This window comes from Amblyomma americanum, chromosome 10 (genome assembly GCF_052857255.1).
Source record: "Amblyomma americanum isolate KBUSLIRL-KWMA chromosome 10, ASM5285725v1, whole genome shotgun sequence".
NCBI classification, from domain to species: Eukaryota; Metazoa; Arthropoda; class Arachnida; order Ixodida; family Ixodidae; genus Amblyomma; species Amblyomma americanum.
In genome coordinates, this window is record NC_135506.1 from 5685214 (window position 1) to 5709241 (window position 24028).

Sequence of the window (24028 nt, forward strand, 5' to 3'; positions counted from 1 at the left end):
ATGGTGAATTCCTCTGCAGGAGATTTTGCAAGGACATGACCCATGGGGCACTTGACAAGAAGTCCAACTACGAGCTGATCGAGAAGGAGATTGGCTTGCACAAGTTCCTGCCTGCACACATCATCTCGGCCAACAAGGTGTGACGTGCTCCCTTACCTGAGGAACCTGTTGGTCTCCGACAAAGCATGTCGTATACATTTTAAATGTTGAAGTGCACTTAATATTTCCTTCAGCCATAAGTTATCCAGTAGGGGGAAAATGTAAAAATTTTCTGTTTTTTATTGAGGAACATGCCACGATTACACAGAAAAAAAAAAAATGTCATCCTCCCAGATACTTCATCTTGCAATTTCTACCGAGACCTCATTTCTCAGCATCATGGCTTGACACTGGTTTCAGGGTCTCAATTAAATTGCTATTGACGCATTCCTATCATAACAACTCATCATGTAAGCAAAGCAGCACATTCGAGGCATATTAAATCCACTGTTAAGCTGCCGGGATGTCAATCCTAAAAACTATTTTTTTAGCATTCATTTTGCGTACCTAGCTTGAAATGCTGCTATGGACGACTTTGCACACTTTGCACTTTGACTTAGCACATTTTTGCACATTGTACTTTTTACATGGGGATTTGACAGTATTTAGGACACAGGTACAAATGTACTTGTAGCATCTACAGGGGATATTCAAACTGTCATTGCCTAGGAAGTCTCAGCGCAAGCTTTCAGCCATATAATGTTGCAATATAGGCCATCATTCAAATAAGCAACTTAATCTTGAATGCAAAATTAACTTCTTTCTGCTGTATTGTTGAGTTTGTTAAGTGCCAGGGCTAAATTTTCGTGCCTTTGAAGAAGTGAGGCCAATTTACAGCTGGGGCACAAACAGCAGCTTCCACTTTTTTTCTTAAGCTATCTGGATAACAAAGAACAAGCTGAATAATAAAGAGCTTACTAATTATGATAGAGCATGACATTAAAGGCTTGATTTATTTAGTTAGTATTTTGTTTCCTGCTTTTCATGTCAATACAAGGTTAGGTCATTTCACAGTTCAGTCAGTTGTGGTACAGTGTATCCCAAACCATCAGCCTCCAGTGGATCTGCTTGAGTTGCAACCTTCATGTGATCATATCTTTCCTTGCATGACCTGTTGCCGGTTGCAGCCCAAGAATCTGCGCAAGCTGATACAGGCGCACTTCAAGAAGTGCTCGCAGCTCAGTGAGACCCAGTGCATGCTGCGGTTTCTGGAGCTTGTGCGCCAAGTGTTGCCTTACGACCGGGAGACCTTCTCCTGTGCCCTCGGAGTGAGTCCTTGTCATAATTGGGTGAGGAAATGTGCGGGCATGAACTGTGGTCCTTGGGGCACCTTGAAAGTGTCGAAAACAATTGTAAGGGCTCGGAGCCACTTATATGCTGGTGACATTTAGTGGCCATGAATACAACACCCTTGACCCACGTTTTTCATATCTTTGGCAAGTGCTAATTTTCATTGGAAGGCATTTTTTCAATGTGTGCATGCACTTTAACATGCACCGACGTGTTTAGTCTTCCATTGTGTATTTTGTATCACCAGTAGTCCAGATGGTAGCAGTGGTCCATCTGGCACTATAAGCACCTGTTCGCTCATAATTTTGTTTGGAGGAGCTCTGTGGTAAATTTTAAATTTATGTTGTGATTTTCTCTGCAGACTGGGTGGAGTGTACCTGTGGAATTGGTTGTGAACCAAGAACTTGGCATTGGGTACCTGACAGACAGGAATGGACAGGTCAGTGCTCTGCTTTGTGTGGAAAAAAAAAAGAATGTGTGGTATACTTTGTATTCTTGTGGACTGCTTAGCAAAATTCAAATAAGTCTTCATTCTCATTACATAGCCATTGTGCTAGGCCCTTCAAAAGCACTTCTACCCTTAGAATCACGGCCATACATTCGAATGGTTTGTTGAAGTGTTCAGGACAGTGTTAGGACATTGAAGGCACACTTGTATTTCTCTCTGTTCTCTTTGTTCTGTCTCTGTCTCATTTATCTCTCTTCGCTTTAAGTGTAGTGCACTTGCTCTGTGCTTGCAGTGCATGAACTTTTCATTTGTTATTCCATCAGCTACTAGAAGCTGTAGTAATAGTAGTAATAATAAAAATTCTACTCTACATTACCTTTGCAGTTGAACCACATAGCAAACTTCCAGCAGGTGCAGAGTATTCAGACCATAGTCAACGACGTCAGCCCGAAACCTGTGCTCCAACTGAAGATCGCTGGGGCCTCGGAGGTGAGCAAGCGTGGCGGTTTATGGTTGGCTTTCATGACCGCTGTGTGTTACTTCAAAATTGCTTACCTACCTCTGATGAACAAGAGGGCATTAGTCCTTGATACTGGGGAAAGCACAACCAAAGTGTGGTGTCATATATAAAATGTGAAATCAGCGTTATGACTCTAGATGAGTTGGAAGTAAGAGCAGAAAATTAAAACAAATCGGTAGAGTTGCAGCTTTTTTCTTTAACACCATGCATGCCAATTTTGGTTGTAATATGGGAGGTGAGATCGGCTGTTGGTGTCTTTTTTGCACTAAAGTGGAGTCTTCAAGAAAGGTGGATGTTGCAATAGCTTAGTTGGCAGAGTGCTGTTTTTGAAATGAGCTGCCTTCTTTTGTAATGTGTAGACCATATTCTTTCTATATTTACTTGCACATTTTTTTTTCTTTTCAACGTTTTATAATGCAGCTGTTCACGCAGGTAATGCTTCCATTTTAGACGTAGCCCTCATGTTATGACTTAGTCTTGCCTTTCTACTGAACATCCACCATGTGTCGAATTAGTACAAGAGCAAGCTACCCGTTCTTGCCAGGTGCTGAGCATCTCCTGCCCTTCGTTGGCCATTGCGGAAAGCATTGCGGATCTGGTGGACGGCTATTGTCGACTTATTCAGGGAACACAGGCTTCTTTTTGGAGCCGGAAAGGTACGTTATGCTATATTACAGCCTCTGAAGCCATACAGCGATAATCTTCTGGGTCCAGCAGACTTTTCTTATATGCTTACTGATCATGCTTAAACATCCAATGCCATGCAGAGGCCAATGCTGCGGCGCTTAACTTGTGCTGGCTTGTGCTAACCCTGTTTTCAACTCGTGTCCATTGTCTTACTCTGTTTTCAACTCGTGTCCGTTGTCTTTGTTCTGTTTCTCTTGTAGTGCGTGTTGTTTGTTGTGTAATCTTGCTGCTTGTGTTGCTTAACTTCTGCATGCTCGAGTGCCGTTTCGTGCGATTTGCGTTACCATGACATGTAGTGTGCTATGTGCTGCTGTCCTAGTCATCTGCCTTAACCTTAAGCATGTAATCTGCAGCCATTGCGTGGAGGTGACTTTATAGTATTGAGTAAATTGCAGTAGTTTGTGGGATTGGGTATATGGGAACATTTCAAATAAAGTTGAGAGCACTTTGAAAGGAACTCAAGTAATCAGACTACTGATCAGTTCACCGAGTCTTTGAATAAAGGGCAGCTGTATAGGGGGATCTTTCAATTTTTGAAGTTTCGGTTGCATTATGTTCCTTGGAGTTTCCTCTCATTATTTCAATAAACAATTTTCCTAGCAAAATGAGGAAAACATTTTTAGGAAAAAAAAAACAGAACCACAACTGAATGTGGGCTGCTTGGTCAAAGGTGCTACTTGCTGTAATGTAGATATGAAGCCACAATTGTCATCAGCAAGGCTCCTGTGCACTCTTTGAAAGGCTGGGCTAGCTAGCACCTGTGAGCAATCACCACCATGTTTGTGAAATGTCTGAATTTACCGAGAACATACCCAGAATCTATTCATTTAGTAACTATCAACGAATAATCAATGGTTATGGCATCACAAACAGGGGTTGACTGTAGAAATAGGCCCAGTCAGGGTCACAAAATGAAAGCTATTAGACTGATTTGAAGTGGAAAAAGGTGCTGTGCACGTTCAACATTTGCTGCGAAAAATCAAGGAGCCTGAAGAAAACAAACAGCTGTGGTCCTGCTGGAATGTATGAATCTCGGAAAACCACTGGAGTTGCCCTTCAGTGATTCTACAGATGGGACAGAAGAGTGAAATACATTGGGTTAGTTTAGCTCCCTTATGGGGAGTTGGTGAAACCTCCCAGTGGGCTGACAGGTGATATTCTAGTATACTTTCATACTGCTGAACATACTAATTGGTGTGTTTGAGAAAAATGTAATGGAGTTTTAAAGTGTGACCTTTGTGTGACAGCGTCACTGGACTGTACATGAATGTCTGTGTGTAAGGAATTTGGCTGTGAAAACTGTTGTGTGACCTCTGCTAACCACGTCTGCTGTCTGTCCATTGTCCTGCCTTTGACGCTTGCATCTGACCCTGCTTTCTCGTTGTGCTGCTTGTCTCTGTCCTTGTAGAAGCCACTGTGGAAGCTGAAGAAGGTAGGCTGACACCTCCTTTTCCTGGTTGCTGTTTGCAGGGCCAATTTTTGAGGCTAACTTAATTTTTTTTACTAGCCTAAGTTTCACTCACCCGCTTGATTCCTAATAACATCATATACTAATGCAGTACATGTCCAGGATAAAAGTACCTTTTCTCAACATAGCTGTGTGTGGGACTTGTCAAGTGCCTACTGAGAATTTTTAACCACTGGACATAGGTGCACACTTGTTTATGAATTCTGCCATCCAGATGTACTTTACCTGCACTTACGACCACAAGTTTTAACAATTCCATAAATGTCCTTTTTCGTTGACATGGTGGTTTGGCCCCAAAGCTAGTGTACAGCTTTTTTGAGCTTTTGTAAGTTTGTTTTGTTTTCTTTGTAATGCTGCCTTTTGTGCAGTTTGCAGAAATTCTTTAGTTGCTTGTAAGTCACTCTACGTTTACAAAGAGGGAAAAAAAATTGTTTAATAGTGCTGTAAATTTTGAATTTGTGTGTTGGAATACTACCACACAAGCTACAAAATTATTGATAAATTACTTTTTTGACAGTTCTGTACATGGTCAGAGTTTAATCCAATGTCATACTTCACTTTCAGATGCACATCCCCCTAAATACAGGTATGAGTGCTCTGACACCTTCTATTTCGAGCATACTGGCAGTAGGCATGGGAAGAGGGAAATGATACACGACGCTCCTCTCTCTTTAGGTCAGGCTTCAAGCACAAGAATCATTCCAACCCCTCCAGTTCAAAGAAGCATGGAGTATCAGGTAACAGAGGCAGTCAACAGTGCTGTCCTTGATGTCTTAGTATATGTAACTGTTGAGGTTTTGTTTCCACTGCTTCTGTGGCAAGTTAAAAAGGTTTTGCTCATCAGGCAGGCCTGTTCGCTTTTCAGAGGACTATGCCGAGATTGTTGACGAAGAGGGGGACTACTCAACGCCTGCGAGTGAGTGCCTGTTCCGATTTCCCTTCGCAGCAACAACAACAACAAGCTTTAGATCTCATATTTATTTATTTATTTATTTAGTACATACCGTTGGCCTCTCTTTGAGGCCGTAACAGGATCGGGTTTACATATATATCTCTCGAATAGCACTCTATCACAGGCACACTTCACAATGACTGAAGAGTCAACCCTTTTTGTGGCTAGTATTTAAACTCCAGTATAAGCTCTGATACCATTTTCCAAGCAGAACCACCATGGCATTGGTAAGGTCAGACTGGTATTAGTTAATGAACTCAGAAATGAAAACACATTAGTAGTACGAACGTCGGGCAAGTCGTTACGCATTCATATTTTTTTCAGCGGTACATAAATGGGATCAAGCAATGGAAGCGACAGTGTCATCCACTTTCTCTACTGGTTCACGTAGTATAGAAGCATATCAGCAGATTCTATGCGAGAATGAATATCTCTCAGTGAATTAAAAAAAAAATGTTGCTTGAAAAGACAACTAGGCGCGCGGCACTGTGTCTGTCTTTTCTTCTTTTTGTGTCATTTGTTAATGTTTTGCGTTGCAGATTTTTCTCTTTCTTGACTCCCTTTTGCTGCTAAAAATATTAATTGGTTTAAAATAATGCTAAGTATACAAACTGCTGCTTTTTATTAGGAACAGATCTCATTTAAGTATCAATGGTTTGCACAGATAAAGAATGAGAAGTCAGATATGTTTTAGTGTGCCAGCACTAAAGTTTCCATTCACCCGAAAAGCCGTTGTCAATCAGCTTGTGCAGTCCCTGGTCTTGCCGGTGGGCAGGTGGCAACCTGCCCAGATTGTGGCGCTGCCTGCCCAGATTGTGGCACTGGACTGTCAGCAGACTGCCCACTGTTTCAGGTGGCAGTTCAGTTAATGGTTAGTTGTGAGAGGTTCCTGGGGAAAAGCAACATGAGTCTCACAAGCCTCACTGATGGCATCACCTGCCATCGCAGGGCAGTGGCGCATAGCTTAACCGCTGAACCACTGCACCAGGAGTGCTATATGAGGACTCTTAGAGATCTATGAATGTAGAGAATGACCATTTATACTGCAGTACAAGTCTAAAGTGATGCAGTATCATGCCAACTTATATCATATGATATATCAACCAAGTAAGCCATTTCAAGCTAAGCAAAACCATAGGAAGTCAAGATAAACCATGTAAAACCAGGGCTAACCGTGCTAATGCACAATAATTCGTGATTGACCCCAAGCTGAACCGTTCGTGATTTTTTTTTTATTGTTAGTCCTTTATTTTACACTGCATGCTTCATAAAAGAAATACCCTTTGCCTTCCGCAGCCAAAGACTACGAACTCTGTCGTTCCCACATCACTCTTGGAGACATCATCGGTGAAGGCCAGTTTGGAGACGTCCACAAAGGCACTTACACCTCAAAGGTATGCGCTTGTGACCTGCATACACCATACTCGATTAACATTTTGAAGCTTTGGCTTTAGAAAAAAGTCGTCAGTTCTTGCAGTTTTCATTTTGTTTTGCTCTGTGTTGTAGTAGATGCCAGAATGCCCGTGCTTTGTGTTAACCTGCAAGTTTTTTTGGCAGCTGTAATTTCTGTTTCTCAGTTTCTTGGTAAAGTTCTCCATGCCTACCAGTATCGTGATGGTGCCCTTGTTACAGTACCACAATCTTTGTGACACTTGAATCCTTTGACCTTGTTTATGTAATGCCAGTGTAGTGCCTGCATAATAAATATGTAGTACATGTGTTGTGCCTGTGTATTGTAATATGGCTGTGTAGTGCCTGTATGTAAGGCTGTGTAATGCCTGTGTAGTGATCAATCACCCTTGGGCTTAACCACAGGCAGACAACCAGGTGGTCCCCGTGGCCATCAAGACCTGCAAGGTGGAGACAGAGGAATCCATGGGCGAAAAGTTTCTCGAAGAAGCCTGTGAGTTGGTTGTGCATCCTCTTTTCAGTGGAGCAATTCAGTTTTTCTTTTTCTGTACAGAATTCTGTTTGGGCCTCCTGACGAAGGAAGAAAAGACTAGGGTTCTTTGATTCGTCATTGGGGTCGAATATTTTTAATTGACTGTTCACCTGTCGGGGCCACCCTCGTGTGATCCTGAGCGCGGGCTGAAGCACTGAAAAATGCAATAGAGAGTGTCACTTGTGGCGTTTTGAGCCACAGGAGAAGCCCTATGAAGGGGCTGTATATTGCTGAATAATCTAGAGAAATGATGCAGCATGACATTATAGAAATTAATTGATCGATAAGTGCATGTAATAACACGCACACATCTTTTGCTTTGAAATTTCTACAGTTACACTTAACTTTGAAAAATAACTCAGAACTGAGGAAATGCTGCTTGTCTAGTGTAGTAGTGTAGTAACTCATCCCTCTAGGCAAACCAGGATGGCTAACAGATGGCAGGGCGAGGCAAGTTGTCAACTTTAAGAGAGAATAACCTTAGTCCTTTGATCTTTGCAAGGCTATCGGTCATGGATACACCTTTGTAGGGTCATTTTCAAATTTTTTGTTCCCCGTAACACAATCGTATAATGATGAGTGTACATATCAGCATGTACCACCTCTCCAGTGTGATCGTATTCAGTATTTGTCACATGGTAAATATGCTGCTGCAACTGTTGTTCACATACACAACTAAACACCAGCTCTCCTTTCCAGCAGCGGGTTTCTATGAGTAAGAAGCTTCGGATATATTCCATGTGGTTTTGTCTTTGTTTCATGTTGCCGCTTCCTTTGCTCGGTTTTTCCATGGAGCAGGAGGATGACAGTGTTAACAGATATTACAGAAATGTACTCAAACAGGGTGATGGTTGTGTTACAGATATTATGCAGCAGTTTGATCACCCCCACATCATCAGGCTCATTGGCATCTGCTCAGGCTCTCCGATCTGGATTGTCATGGAACTGGCTAAGCATGGAGAGGTGGGTGGTAAATCCTTGTTGCAGCCTGATTTATAGCTGGACCGTCCATTGTGAGAATAAAGCAGTGGACGAGTGCAGTGAAGAAGATTGATTTTTTTTTTGTTTACATTTACTATCTGATGTCAGTGAAAGTTATGAGAAATCAGCATGATTAAATTGCTGTCATTTTCTGCACATTTAATTATCGATTTATCTGAACTATATTTTACTCCGACAGTGTCATGTTTGCCCACTCAGTGGGGTGTCACTGGCCTTCTAAAGCTTATGCATACAGGATTTATGTGCCTGATCTGTCTCTGTCTAATTTCTGTAGACATGACTAACATTTCAGCCCTTGCATTTCAGGGCTTAGAGTTGGTGCATTTTTGTCGGATTTTAATCACAATGGGGCCACTTTTTTAGGGAGTCATTCGAGATAGAACAAAACAGGAACTAAAAGAAGCATGCGTACAGGAAATGAATTGGCACATTATGAAGCACATTTGTTCACACCCTGTAACAAGCTTGACTTACACCACTTAAGTCACTGGGATGGCTATTCTTTCATGTTGAACCACCTTTATTTCATTTTGCTTCTGCATCCATTGCTTAGTTGCACTGGGCAAGGTGTCATGCTGTTTGCGTTGTCTACATGTTGACTTTTTTTTGGGGGGGGGGGACGCTGTGTGTTGGTGCAATGCAGATGCGAGCGTACCTGCAAAACAATAAGCATCGGCTAGACCTGGCCACGCTGATCCAGTATGCCTACCAACTGAGCACCGCGCTGTCCTATCTTGAGAGCAAGAAGTATGTCCACAGGTATGCCCCAGCACAGACTGCTTCTGCGCTTGCAGTGGGTAACAACCTGTGGTCATTGCAGGGGGCCATGGTTGCATTTCTCTGCCTTTGAGGCTTTCCCTCTCTTCCTGGTTTTTATAACATGCTGAAATATGGTGGTAGTACCGGTACTGTACCTGTACAGTGGAGTAATGAATTGAAATGGTGGATTCTGTTCTTGTATATATTTCACTCACCAAGCTTAGCAGGGAGCGGCAGAAAGTCACATGGGCAGATCAGATTAGGAACTTTGCGACGCCGCAGCTGGCACAGGACAGGGGTGATTGGAGGGATATGGATGAGGCCCTTGTCCTGCAGTGGGCATAGTTGGGCTGCTGCAGTGGGCATAGTTGGGATGATGCATTACGCTAAGAATTTGAAGATGCGTGTGTTGATAATGGTGCACATTTTGCCATGACTTGTCTGTAAAAAGCCGTATGACTCATTTTGTGTTTTTCCTTGCATAATTGCTTCATCTGCATCAGGAGCAGAAGTTTTTCAGAACTTCGTCAAATATTTAGCAAATACCGGCAGTATTTCCTCCTTGTCCCATGTAGACGTCCCTAGTGGAATGGCAGGCATATTCTGATGACATGCAGAGCAACGGCTTGTCCTCAGATCGGATCAACTTGTATGACATGAACTTGTATAACTTGTTTCATTGTTACGTTATATGGGTTTGGGGCATGTGAATTCAATTGCCAGCCACGAGTCATCAGGAAGAGGTTGGTGTCAGACTAAACCTACTTTTCATGTGGCATGTCGTGCCGCTGTGAATTTCTTCTCATTTTCTTTTGCTATCCTGCAGACTGAAATACATGGAAAGTGTTGAGAGACTACTGTGTACTGAGCGTGGTACTTAGTCACCATTGTGCGGTGTGCAGGGACATAGCTGCGCGCAACGTGCTGGTGTCGTCCCACGACTGCGTGAAGCTGGGCGACTTTGGCCTGTCGCGCTGGGTGGAGGATCATTCCTACTACAAGGCTTCTCGCGGGAAGCTGCCCATCAAGTGGATGGCCCCCGAGTCCATAAACTTCAGGCGCTTCACGGCTGCCAGCGATGTCTGGATGTTTGGCGTGTGCATGTGGGAGATCCTGATGCTGGGCGTCAAGCCCTTCCAGGGGGTCAAGAACAACGACGTCATCGGACGCATCGAGGACGGTGAGCGCCTGCCACTGCCCCCCGACTGTCCCCCGCGCCTCTACAGCCTCATGTCCCAGTGCTGGGCCTACGAGCCCTCCAAGCGGCCCTGCTTCCGAGACGTCAAGCAGGTGCTCAGGTAAATGCACGTGTTATCGTATACTCTACGAGATGTTTCACTTAAGAATGCAAGCCAGCAATTATTTATAAAATAGGCTTTTTGGAGTTACATTGCTTTTTTTCGGCATATCATTGTCAGCAGTGTAATGCATCACAATAAAGCTAGGGATATGCTAACTAGCAGGCTGATTAACTAATATTGAATAGTCAACTTTTTAACTATTACTTTTAGGTGGGCGCGCCCGTAGGCATGGCTAGTGCCCTTTCTTCACTTCACTTCACTTTCGGCCATGTGCGGCCCCAGAATTCCTTGCGTTTCAGAGGCAACCAGAATGGCATTTTCGAAATTCCAAAAAGTGATATGGTTATTACTTACGGTGAGCTATACACATCTCAATAAATAAGTAGACTAACTGTAATAGTTAAAAATTAACCTGGTCATTACTAGTTAACCTGCCTTCTAGTTAGGGTGTCTTAGCTCTATTCTGATGCGCTACGTTGTTGACAATGCTATGCCAGAAAAGGCACTCGTTCAACTGAAAAAAACATAGTTTAAAAAAAAATTGCTCAGTTTTTAGTGAAAAACTCTGCATGGGAGTAAGAATGGGCCATGGGAGGATGCTGTGTGAGTGCGTGCGTGCGTGCGTGTTGCAGTTGTTTTCACCCTCATGTTGACCGGGCATATGCCTCATCCTACATTTAATTTTCTTCACTACCTCACATGAGCAGCTGGAAACACACACTGGCACGATCTAATAGTGGAAAAGTGAACCACCCCAATGTCTTGCATGGTACTGCCTAGAGCAAAGAAGTCCACAGCCATTCTGAAGGCTAGATGAAGCATGTGTAGCATGAATACTGATAAGGGCACAAAAGAAAAAGGTGCCTGCTAGCACTTCTAGTGTAATAAATGCTTATCAGTTACCACATGTGGCTTGTTGTTGTTCCTGCCACTGTGTTTCAATTTACTTGTATTGTAAGACATTATAACTATTACTTTTCTTTGTGATTTGGAAGTTTTACAATTCCCCTGCACTTTCTTTGGAAGCTGAGTTGGTTGATCGTGCACTGGGATGCTTTGGTTGTTTTTCCTTACATCATGCACTGAGACACTGATGTAAATGTAAAGCACTGTGAATCAAAATATTCTTTTGCACACCTGCAGCCAGTAAATCAATTGCGCTGCACTGTCCTTGCAGTGAAATTTTGGCTGAAGAGCGGCATCAGCTGGAAGACACCATGCGCCGAGAAAACCGCAGGGTTCAGGCAATGTCTTGGGGTAAGTTGTTGCAAGTTTCCACTTTTGGGCAGCTTTCTCTTGACCATTTATGTATTAAATGAAGGCAGCTGTTTCGAGCGTCTTCTTTACAACACTTCAGCTTTTACCAGTGCCACTTGCAGGGCTTTGCAAGAGCTAGCTTTTTGAGCTAAGAAAGTAGGCTTCTGCGGGTTCTTTTGTGTTATAACATTGGTGTTATTTTTCTGCAGGTTCTTCTGGATCTGATGAACCACCCCCCAAGGTAAGCGTGAGTGCTGTTGTGCTGCTTGTGAAGTTTTGTGCACATGAACGATGTCGTAGGTGCCATTTGTTTCCACACTTTGGCATAGATCGTGTTGTACCAGCTCATGGAACTGCAATCAAGTAAGCAAACAAAGTAAACTGGTATTTGATATTTGATTCGAATGTTTGATATTCGAAACCTCGAAGTATTCATCTCGAGCGAATATTGTTTCTGGAACACCTGCTTTGCATGGTTTCAGTTCACTGTACCTCCTCTTCAGATACGTTCGACGACCGAAAATTCAGCCGCCTGATTTTTCGGACATGCTTGATTATTTGGACATTTTCGCCGCATTGCGACATGGCCCATAGAGGCAATGTATAAAAGCGCCTGAAATTTCGGATGCACCCCAACTGACTGCTCGATTTTTTGGACCTCATTCGCACTCGCTGCCAATACCAAAGCCACCATATAATGTGTACAATGGAACCTCATTAATTCAGACTGCTGGAGTGATCGAAAACTTGATCAAACAAAATGAAATTCAAGCTTAAAGGCAGCCTCTTCACTTGCGATGCTGGAATTCTACGAGAGTCGGCACATTGCGCCCGCGTGGTTTCAAATTCGTACTGTTCTTGAATGTCTTCCGCCGCACGAACTTGAACAGTAGTCAGAGCTTGCAGAACTCATCTGTGCCGAGTCTTTTGTCCCAAATACGGAAAGAGATAGCAGCGAAGCACGTGGGAGGCATACGGCGCCGCAGAGACCGCAAGAGCGGGAGGAAATGGTGGTGCATTTCAAAGCGAGGTCAGCGTACCCGCTGCGAAATGCGCCCCAACCCTGACTTTTCTATCATAAAATCATAAACAGCTGGCGTTTCGATGATAGGCAAGACACTACTTATTACACACAAGCCACCGCAGGGTGCATATCGCTGGATACGATGACAATTTTGGCTCTAGTCTCTAGGCCTAATGATGAAGGCCAACACCGACGGAGCGCTTGCTTCGCCTAATTCTCGGTTCTTATTGTTTCGCCGTCTTTGCTTTCCCGTTCAGGGCCCACTGTACTGCGGGCGCAGCGCAGTTCCCATGCGTTCATTGGTGACATGCCTCAGGGCAGCACAGCCAGGCTGAGCTCGTGAAAGCAGTTGCCGCCCGTCGTTTGTGCACATATCGCGTGGTAAAATTTAGTCATGAGGAACTTTAAAATGTGTGCAATACAACTGACCTCTTCCTCCGGCATGTTGGTGATAAGTTTGTGATTTTCTCAGTGAATTTTGATTTTCCGGACTGCCTGATTTTTCAGTCATTTTCGTGGTCCTTAGAGAGTCTGAAAAATCGGTCGTCCACTGTAGTCAACACTGCTTCAATGAATTTGACAAAGTTTCATGTACTGTCTATTTTTTTCATGTAATGGCCTTGTGTGTTAGGAGAATACATGATTTGGAAAATGCTTATAGTGCCATTCAATTAATCTTTTTTGCCCGGCAGAATTATTAGAAATACAGTAGACACCCTTTAAGACAAACTGAAGGGACCAGAAAATTTGTTCGGCTTAATACAAGTGCCTGCAGAAAAGATATGTGAGCATGCTCTGCATTTCCAAATATATGTTACGTGAAAACAGTGAATAAAATTGCCTTGTAGAGAGAGGACAATTCCATATGAAACATATGTGGTACTATACATGGAGTGAGCTGAACAGTGAGAACATGCAAAAAAAGTTACGTTATCCTACTTGAAAACAGCTTTAGTCTAGCTTTCTGCTTTTCACTTTTTTTTTTTTCACCAGCGACTGCTATTTGTGTCTTTTTTTTTTCCTGACTTTATTTTTGAGGCTTCAAGCACTCTGAACGTACCCAGCTGGGTGTACGCTTCTCTTCAGCAGTGAAGCTGTTACCAACTCTACGAGCAGGCGCTTTGTGTAGTTCTGTCCACCTCAGGCAATGACCATGTGGCATTAGTATCCAGCCATATCTGCCGCGACAACGCATACCGTGATGCTGTGCAAATTGAAAATTCGGTTCAAAACTGCTTAAGCTCCAAGTCAGCGAGTGGGTGCACTTCGCACTTACGTGCCTTTTAGTCTGCTGGAGGCAACGCGTGGCATGAGAACCGAGTGATACTGAGATCCGGCATCTGCGCCATGGCGCGCAGCAAGGGCCGAAGTTAGGCGGAAAAACAGACGAGGGACAAGAGGAAGAATGCACACATTCTTCCTCTTGTCCCTCTTCTGTTTTTGACAATCGTTGTGGTGTGCATTCCTCCTCTTCTACCTCGTCTATTTTTGATATTTTTTTTTTTTTTGCCTAACTATGTGCCAACTGGCCCAGATTTCAACTCTTTTACAAGGGACGAAGGTGCCTTGCCTTTGCCACATCGGAAAAAAAGCTTCCCTTAAAGGAGATTTGCGCCCGCTAAACAGCTTCCCCGCACAGTTGCGCGATGTTGTGCAGAAGCTATCTTTTCAGGGTGCCCTTTCTTCTGTGGAAATGTTTTATATTTTTACAGCGATGGCAGTTAGGCGCCCATCCCTGGCTGCCACGACGTCGCCGTCGGCATAACTGGTGGGTGCGTTAATGATATCCACCGACCAAGTGGATGTCATTAACGCACCCTTATATCACGGTCAACCTGGCTCACATAACCCTATGGGTGGCTCTGTTTGGAACAGCCGCCTGCTAAAACTAAATGCCTACACAGCTATCGCTGACTCTCGCGTTACGTAGTCGTAACCGTCGTGTAAATTTTTTTCCTTTGGTCGATTGTGCCGCTCAGACGCCAATGAGTGCCATTGCACAGGGTCACCGGTGTTCACAGTCACTGTGAAAATTGGTCTTCTTAACCGAAGCACATGCGAAGCAGTTTCTCTCAAGTGGATTTTTTTAACATAACCCAATGGGGAACCAACTAAATGGTCTCACACTGTTCACCTTGTCCGAGTTTCGAGTTCGTCTAAACAGGATATCTACTGTATTCGCTTTGAAGTTATTTTTAAAAAATTGCTATTCATTTCAAATCTGCTTTGAACAAGGAAACTGCTAGTATTCCCAATCCCCTTTAATCGAGCATTCTGTAGAAACTCAGCTCAGCCTTTTTTGCAGCCTTCCAGGCACCCCGTCGACCGTGGCAGCCGTGCGCAGACTCCGACGCCGACCGTCGGAACGTACATCGTTGCACAGACGCCGGAGGTGCTGGCGCAGCTCCTGCAGGAGAATGACGGCAGCCTGCCGCCGGCATGGGCCTACGTGGCACCAGCCTCGCCGACCAACACATTCACGGTACAGGACATAGGTGGTGGTGGTGGTAGCAGCAGCAGTGCCCTGGGGAGCAGTGTACTGGGCAGCAGCGGCAGCAACGCCGACGCCAGCAGCAGCAGCACCACGGGGGGTGGTAGCGTGGCGGGAAGCACTACCTCCTCGTCAGCGTCTCCCCGTGGGGGTGTGGGTGCGGTGGCAGCGGGTCAAAGGTCAAGCCTCGCCTCACAGGTCAATGGCCTCTTCTCTCAGCGAGCAGCTTTTCGTGGACTTTTTGTGGCATTTCTTCCCTGTCTCAAATATTAAGGGGGGTCGTGGCTTTCAAATTCCCAAAAATGGCTGAAAAATTATTTTTGATAATTGTTGTATCCGCTTGTATGCCTAGTTTTTTGTGCTGTCCCGGAATTTCATTCCTGAAATTGACCGGGAAGTACTCTAAATAAATTGCTTTATAAACCTCACCAGCTGTGCATTGCTGGAAAACGTTTGTAGAGTGGGGATTTTCCGTGTTATGGTTTTCTGCCTAGATACTCGCCTTGAAGAGCAGATTTCTTCACTGCTGTTATTTTGTTGCACTCCTGAGCGCAGATCAATACTCTTTGTGCTTAAAATTTATGAGTTTTAACTTTCTTATGTGAAATCTGCTCACTCAAGACCTTATGCTCAGCTCTTCTGAAGTGAAATGCTTGGAAAAGGGCCTTTCGTCACTTCACTCTCCCTCAGTGGAAAATCTATCTACGAGAGACCAAATTTCACAGTGGGGTTTATTGCACAAGGTGGATTTCGGTCCCTCACGGTTAGATTTTTCAGTGAGGGAGGGTGATATGGACACTGCATTGCAAAACATTCAAAACTGAAATTTGTGGTTTTGAGAGAAAAATTTTTTAAATGTCTTGCCCTGTAGCATGCTAGTAGGAATTCAGTGAGAGTTGAATTAGCCGTCTGCCACATTTTCTTAACTCTTTAGCCTTTTCACAAGATTTAGAAGAAAAATATATATTAGAAATCAATTTTCTGGAGATACAACATTGAAATTTTGGGAGAGCAGTAAAAAAAGATATCTGATAGGCTCAAAAAATTGCATGTAAATACATAAGAAGTAAAAATTTTTTGATGAAAGCCATGTCCCCCGTTAGTAGGACTAGCTACCAGCCTTATAATGCCAAAATCTTTCGTTGTGGGCAGCTCCAAGTTAGTTGATTAGTTCCTGGTGCTTGCACATGCGGGTATCGGAGAAAATCAGGCTGTTGTTTCAAGTGACTCCTCCATCTCAAAGGATCATGGCAGGCATTACAACAGAGGTGATCACCTCTCTGCTTGCAGCCCAGAAAAACCTGGAACAGACTGCATACAACGAAGATGTTCTGTCATGGATTACAAAATATCCACACTTGAAGTAATCGTGTGAAATAAATTGCATCTTTCAGGTTGTATGAACGAAATGAATTTAGAATCAAAGTGGTCGGTGAAAAGTTTCCATTTATAGGCTGCACTAACTGCACATAATGTGGAATACTTTGAGAGCGAGAGCAGTAAAAAACGATAGGGTTACAAAATTGATGATGATATTATGCAGGTCATCTCGTATATGCATGATTGATTTAGAAGTACTTTAATGTTATGAGTAAGTGACCAAGTCGTCTTAAGATTTTTAAGATTTCGAATGCCTCGCGTTCAAGGCTGCTTGTGTTATTGCATTGCAGATCTCGGACAAGATCTATAGATGCTTCCACGTCTTACTCATTAAATTTTTTATATAGGATGAGCTCAATGCTGAAAGCTGCAAAATTCTTGCTACAAAGCACCTCATTCTCACTCATTCTCCACGGCAATGGTTATTAATGATGTTAAAAAAAGTTAGTAAGGAAATAACTGTGCAGATTCACTCAATGCTAGGCTTGAAATAAACCGACGGTTTCGGCATGTTTTCCGCTGACGCCGTTCACTGCACCTTTCAGGACCTCGTCCTAGAACAGGAGAATTACGACAACCTCGTGGTATGTTTTGGAAGCCTGCTTGAACATGCTTTGTTTGGCTTGTCATTTTTTTGTTTGCTGTGTGTGTGTGGTGTAGTGGTCTTCCCCTACCTCTGGCATGATCCTGTAGTAGCCTCAGTGCCTGGTTATTTAGTAAGCCCACTATGTTGACCCCATTCATTCCCGCATGGAGGAAATGTCGGCCACCCTGTGAGGCAAGCGCTTGTACCATGCCTGTCAGAGTAGCTGTAAGGTGCTTTTTTTGTTTGTGCATTGTTACAGTTGCTTTTTATTGCCTTGTGTGGTGTCTATATTTTTTCTTCCAAGTTTCTTTCTTGCAGTGATTTTGGCATTGATGCTTGGCCTTTTGTACCGTCTTTATTTTTAAAAATTTTTTTCATACCTAGCGATGTTTAGTTCTGCGTAGTTTGTATGATTTTCCTGTGTGCAGCTTAATCTTGAAAGAGAGAATACTGAAAGCCACTTGCATGTTGCACAGTTCTCAGCAGTGCTGATGAGGAAGCACACTGCAATTAGTTGATGCGACATATGCATACTATAAAATCACCCAGCACAAATATTGTTTATGTTAAGCAAAGTTAGTTCTGAAGCAGTGTAGACTAGACAATAAGTGAACTCTAGCTTGGCTGCCAGTTAGCATTGTTCGTGATTTCTGATGAGCAGACATTTTGCAGTGCGTCATGAGCAGTCTTTAGTTTTATTAAATGCACTGCATAAATTTTTGGGTGCAGTTTGGTTTTGAATTATCGTAATTTGCAATGTGCCTGGAAAAGGAAGTGTGATAGATGACCTTTGTATATGAAAAAAAAAAAAAAAGTGGGAAGTCACCTCGAAGACTGTAAGGATATTGTACGAAAACTGGTACTGCTTGTCTCTCAAGTGGTGTTTCCACTTTGTTGTTGCCTGCTAGCGAAACACATGGCAGCAGGTTACATACCTTGTTTACTCGCGTATAGGTCAATAGGTTGTATTGGTCAACCATTGACAATTCTGAGCCGCCAACATGCATTTAAGGCGACCGGCACAGTGTGCCACATTCCAGAGCTGCGGTGGCACTGCGAAAAAATCGGTCACCATACAAGCGCCCCAGCTGCTATCTGATGCACGTTTCAGTGACATCGAAGTTGCTTAATTTTTTATGCCTTCACTTGTAAGATGACAGCCCCCTTTAAAGGGAAAGTGAGAACTCTATCAATTTTGTTTTGTTAGCAAAATCTGATTGTTCGGCATTTCATGGCTTTGTTGCCACTTGTCCGGGAGCTAAAGATGCATTTATTTCAAAGAAATATGGATTTGAAGTTGAAAATGTTTTTCCTGTCGCTGCAATTCAAACTCATTGCCCTCTTATGACGTCATAGGATGGAGTGACATGAAACGTGTCGTAAACGCGGACTCCGTGATTTCTGGCGGCTAGCGGTGCGATCTACCAGCAGCCGAAATGAAAACTACCGCCACCGCACATTGAAGGCATCTATCGGGGGTCGCTACCGTCGCTTTGTTTACGTTTGCACCTGCATCTTGCCAGCATTATGATGGATCCCGTTCCCGAACCCGACAATGAAGTTCTCAAAAAAACTCCGGCCTGCATTTAAGCGACCTCAGCTCCACAGAGTGTGCGATGCTTTTGAGGGAGCATGGTTAGGTTAGGCACCGGCGGGTCATTTTCCCCTTCCTGAGTGAGCAACCATTGCTAATTAAATGTAACCCCAGTGCGGGGAGTCGCGAGGGGTCAGGACAAGGTCGGCGCGTCGCGCCCTTCGGAGGCTGGCCGAGGCTTTGGAGCCAATAGATTGTGATTCCTTGAACGACGTCGTTGCACGGTGCAGCAGGAGGCATTGAAGAGAATCCAAGGTTTTTTTTTTTTTTTGCACAAAAAACTGATGGGTGCTCAAGGGGGCTCGCATTTAAAGTTGGCGGCTTGAAAGGAAAGCCGACGCACGACACTTCAACGGGTTCCGCGCGTCTCCAGAGGTATGGGGTCCACTGGATCGTGCTCTCGCGCTCACTTGCATATACCTCCAGATGTGTGCTGTGAGTGGATTAAATTAGCTGTCCCTCATAGCCTGAGTCGCTTTGGGACATTTGATAAAAGTGTGATAAAAGTGGACTGTCGGTTTCAAAACAAAACTTACTTCAATATTGAACTGCGTAACCTTCCTTTGCCAGCCTCAGAGATTCGTGGTGTCCATGGAGGAAGGAAAATTCTTCCAAGGTGGCGTCTCTTGTCCTATGACGTCATCACGCTTGTACTTGTGAGATTGGCCTGTGGCAGCGATACCTGTATTTTTGTTCTTGCTATTTTCTACCTTACAAGAGCTTTGTTTTCAGTAAGAGTGGCGTTTTGTGATTAGGAGCTGCTATTCTATTGATACAAGCCAACTTCAATTTCTCCTCAGTGTCCCTTTAACTGCCAAGAATCACCGCCTGCATTAAGGAGGTATGACTCACCGTGCAGCTGAGCAACTCAGAGAAGTTTCATTTTAATGACAATATGTGCCTCTAAATTATGTGGTGTGGCTCCATTCTCATCTTTGTAAAAGCCTTATATGGGAATCTTTTGTGCGGCTCGCTTTAAAAAGTAGGGGTGCGCAACACCTTTGTGCAGTAGCGGTGGCAGTGGTGGCAGCAGTGGCAGCCGTAGTTTTCGAAAGCTCAAAGGGCAGAATGCAGGACTTTCTGCAGAACCGTCTTGGTGCTGTGGCTTCTTTTGTAGCCTGGTTTGTGCCTCACCCTCGCCATGATTCCCGTATTGGTCAGTTTGAAGGGCACAATCCTGAAAAAAAAAATAATAAATGGTTGACCTATATGCAAGTAGATACGGTACTAATGGCTGAAAACTGTGTGGTGTTGTATGTGCATTGATAAAAATGACTTACATTATGTGTGGCTCCAAACTAGACTAGTGCATTGCTTGTCTAGTAGTGTGTGGGGTGTAGACTGCATTGTTGTAAAGGTGGTCCCTGGAGATGCAGATCAGTGAGCATGGTGGTGTGAGGCAGCTTGCCATCAAGGTTGGGTGGCCTCACGATGGGAATTCGGAGGGGGTTGGGTGGGAGAATGGCTTGGGCACCTGGGCCATAACCAGAAGGTATGAGGATTATCAGGGCACTCTCACAACATTTTTTCAGCAGGTGTGATTAATGTCTCCCTGCATGTGGCATGTGTGATACGCAATCAGTGAGGAGAGTGTTAAGAGAAGAAATCCAGCTCTCGTACATGGTGCATGTGGGGTGTACGGGGTGTGGTGCAGGACGACGACGGCCTGGAGCAGCGTCTGCTGGAGATGAGGTTGCAGATGCAGCAGCGCGAGACCGAGGAGGACTCCCGTTGGCTCAACCAGGAGGCCACCCACTTCGACCCTCTACCCGTGAGTGCGAGCGCCGCTACCTGTCAGGACTGTGCCATGACGGAGAGACGGAAAAAAAAAAGCGTGCACAAATGTTTATCTTGGTCTGGTTGTCTGCAACATCAACTACGAGAAAGGAATTAGCTGGAGGATGAGGATGTGTTTTAGTGCGTAAGGAAAGTCGCACGAACCTACAAGCAGCAGACTTGTTGATGTGCCGGAAAAAAAGGAAAATGCATGTAACTGATGTGTTTTGTCAGCACTCACTTGTAGGGCTAAGACTTGGAGGCTAAACAAAAAGCTGGCTAGAAGACTGATGGCAGCACAGTGGATGACAGGAAAGAGAACTGTAATGTTTATATTGACAAATAGAGGGTAGGCTGGGCTGAAGTAAACATGGCAGATGATGTTCTAGCTTAAATTAAGAGAGGAAAGTGAATTTGGTCTGCAGGGCGTGACAGAGCGGCCTACTAGTTGTCTTTTAGTGTGGCTTACTGGACATCAAGAGAAGGTAGAGATTGCTGAATGAAGGCGGCTGAGTGACTATCGTAAAAGCCGGAATATAGGTGAACTTTTCTTCAAAAAACCATGGCGGAAAGTCGACCCCCATCTTATATACCAGTCATTGGCGGAAAAACTACAGAAGTCTTGCAACAATGGGCAGCTGAAGTCAACAGCCTCCATCACCATCGCCTTCAGTAATAGCACGGCGTTATCACAATGCCATTTTGCATTTACGTCTTTGCAAAGCTATTTTGTGAAAAGGCTGCTTTTTCACATTTTGTTTCAAAATTAGCGGAAGCCGACGGCAATTCACCGTCGCCTTCAAGAAAAACACGATTAAGTACACGGAAGCTCACAGCAACCTGGCAGCACAGCACGAATTCGGAGTATCCGTAAAGAGCATTCAGTACTGCTGGAGGCAGACTCTGCTTATTACAACTTGCAGCAACCAGAAGAAAACATTTCGTAGGCGTACCGCAGCGTATCCAGAATTGGAAGGAAAGGTTGCGCTGCGTGCAAGATCGCTGCCAGTGACTGCCGAATGCATCCGCATGATTGCGGTAGAGATCGCGCGTGCCTCTAGACTCATGAGGGCGCAATTCAAGGGCTCGCCATCCTGGGTGCGGCGATTCATGAAGAGGAAGGGCTTCGCTCCACGGCGCCGTACTTCTGTGTGCCGGAAACAAACACGTGGGTCTATAGGCGTGCGATAATTGTTAAAAAATTGGCCGGGTGTACATACGAGCAGCATTTAAATGAAAACAATTACTGTCACCATTGTGTAACCTGTTGAGTCACATTTGTTTCAAAGTAAGGGTGTCTTTTAGTATTTTTTCTATTTTAATTTTTAGACTTGGTTAGTTGGGGGCCGACCTATATTCTGGTCCTACCTATAGTCCGGTTTTTACGGTAGTTTTGGAAATTTGCAGCCACGCAGTCGTGAACAAAAGCTTATAGGATGTGAGTTTGCGGAGGAAAAGTGATTTCTGCATTGCCTGCCTAGCTGGTCATCTAGTATTCATTCTAATGGATTGCAGCATGCATGTACCCTCATGATTCTAAGCTTTTTAGTAAACTGTTTTGTCTAACCATGTAGAAATAAATTTTTTTACGCAAGCCCACATCCTGTAAGCTCTTGTCCATATCTGTCCGGAACAGGGCTTTTCTCATCTGGGTGTGGCGATCATGTTATTGCACGTAATGGGCACTAAATAATGGTGGGTGTTCCTCCGATAATCCAGCCTAGTAAAAGAACCTTCACTTGATCATACGATGTGGTGCGACAAAACTGCTTTAGCAGTGGTGGTTGTACATTTTCGCTTACACATTGCTTTCCCATTGCGGCTTTGAATTTGATTTCGTGGTCACTTTTTCCTTCAGCTGATGTGTGGTCTCCTGGTGAGTGGAGGCCATCCGGAGAGTGTAGGTGGGTGAGTTGGGTGGACAGCCTATTCGGATGGTGGGTGGAGGCTTCACTCGGTGTGGCTTCACACAGCGCTTCATTTAGGGAGATTTCACTCGTGCTACTAATGCAGTCAAACAGTACATTCCACAGCAGTGCTGTCTGGTTTACCAAATATGCCTCTCATATTGTCTTCTGCTGCTTCTAGAACTTGTAGTTGATGGATCACCTTTTTTTTTTCAGACAACACCCAATCGCCGCCGAGCGTCGTGCAGCGATGCTTCTGATGCAGGGAGCTTAGGCATGGCAAATGGGACCAGCCCAACTTCCCCAGGTAATAGGTCATACACTCTTTGTCACCGTAATGTAAAAAAAAAAATGAATGTTAATATTTCAGCGAAAAAATGGTGATGTTTTGAAGTTCTGTGATTTTTAAGTCTGATTTCCGACAACTGTAGATATCCTTAATCAGTCAAGTTTTAGTCTTAAATAGTATACTATGCGTTCCCTTCCTATTCAAAGGTTCTAGCCATTAATATATGTCTGAATTGCAGTTCTGATGAATATCTTATGGATATTTTTAACTTTGTGCAGACGTTTGGGCGAGAATTCTGAGCACACAGAATATCTTGGCTGGCCAGGCTTGAAGCACATTCACTGCTATGTACACTCAGCATAATTAGAGTGAATCCTTGAGGGAAAATTCTTATTGTGTCATGGTTTCAGGCTGACAAGAAAACTTCTGTATCACGTTATGGCAGTAGCAGTCTTTACTGCATTTAATTACATGTGTATCAAGTGCCTTTTGAAGGTCATGGACTTGGAGGCTATAGCCTAACTAGGTGTGCCAAATTTTTCCTGCTTTGTAACTGCGAGCGAAGTTATTTCTAGCAGATAAGTTGCATTCTCTGAAGCCATGCACGAATGAATAAAAGAAAAACTATTTGCAGTTGCATCATATCTTAATTCATTGCATGCTGTGGCAGATACAAAAGAGGACATTTTTGAGTATCACATTTGATGTAGGAGCACAAAAGATGCCCTTGTGCTGTTGCTATGTCAGCACAGGTTAAAAAAAACCCTAGTTGATTGGTCGAAATTAATCCAGAGCCCTCCAGTATGGTGCCCCTTTCTCTCTTCATTTCACTCCCTTCTTCATCCCTTCCCCAAGGTGAGGTTCAGGTGTCCAATGATAGACAAAAACTCCGCTCTTTCCCGATAACCAATTATTATTCGTAGTGTTAACTATTTACAAGCAAGTTTGTTGCAGGATTCCATTGGGACATGCCATGGACACCTATGGGAGTTACTTTCCAGCACCTCGCAGATGCCCACCATACCTTACGCAGCAATTTTTCAGATGCCTAATGCATGGTGGTGGAAAATATACAAAATAACGATGGGGCATAGAATATTATATATCCATGATGTCCGTGGTTGATTTGGTGAAAAGTTTAGTGTGGTTATGCTGTCTGAAATTTGTAAATAAATTTGTTTAAATTTATTCTTGTGCCTTTGCTGCAGTTGTGGCAAGCCCTGGCCCATTCAAGCAAGAGGAAGTCAGCACAGGGTCGCTAGAATACTCCATGGTTGAGAAGAAACATGTAAGTGCCTTGGTCTCTGGTTTACCAT

General features: G+C 44.0%; 1 protein-coding gene across 13 annotated transcripts in view; it reads left to right on the top strand.

Moving 5' to 3' along the window:
- The window catches only part of Fak (protein tyrosine kinase 2 Fak), a 79832-nt gene that overhangs the window by 48746 nt on the left and 7058 nt on the right, over window positions 1-24028 (top strand). For 4 of the 13 annotated variants that reach the window (XM_077639164.1, XM_077639160.1, XM_077639163.1 and 1 more), the window contains exons 6-26: window positions 20-137; window positions 1167-1307; window positions 1691-1768; window positions 2162-2266; window positions 2842-2953; window positions 4393-4416; window positions 5017-5038; window positions 5128-5189; window positions 5318-5368; window positions 6701-6798; window positions 7220-7307; window positions 8209-8309; window positions 8992-9107; window positions 10010-10405; window positions 11586-11665; window positions 11875-11906; window positions 14995-15378; window positions 17106-17144; window positions 20395-20511; window positions 22640-22730; window positions 23921-24000. In XM_077639164.1, the coding sequence (XP_077495290.1) occupies window positions 20-137; window positions 1167-1307; window positions 1691-1768; window positions 2162-2266; window positions 2842-2953; window positions 4393-4416; window positions 5017-5038; window positions 5128-5189; window positions 5318-5368; window positions 6701-6798; window positions 7220-7307; window positions 8209-8309; window positions 8992-9107; window positions 10010-10405; window positions 11586-11665; window positions 11875-11906; window positions 14995-15378; window positions 17106-17144; window positions 20395-20511; window positions 22640-22730; window positions 23921-24000 (2335 nt within the window). The remainder of the gene's footprint in view (window positions 1-19; window positions 138-1166; window positions 1308-1690; window positions 1769-2161; window positions 2267-2841; window positions 2954-4392; window positions 4417-5016; window positions 5039-5127; window positions 5190-5317; window positions 5369-6700; window positions 6799-7219; window positions 7308-8208; window positions 8310-8991; window positions 9108-10009; window positions 10406-11585; window positions 11666-11874; window positions 11907-14994; window positions 15379-17105; window positions 17145-20394; window positions 20512-22639; window positions 22731-23920; window positions 24001-24028) is intronic. The other 9 variants (XM_077639172.1, XM_077639173.1, XM_077639169.1 and 6 more) reach the window with 3 other exon arrangements.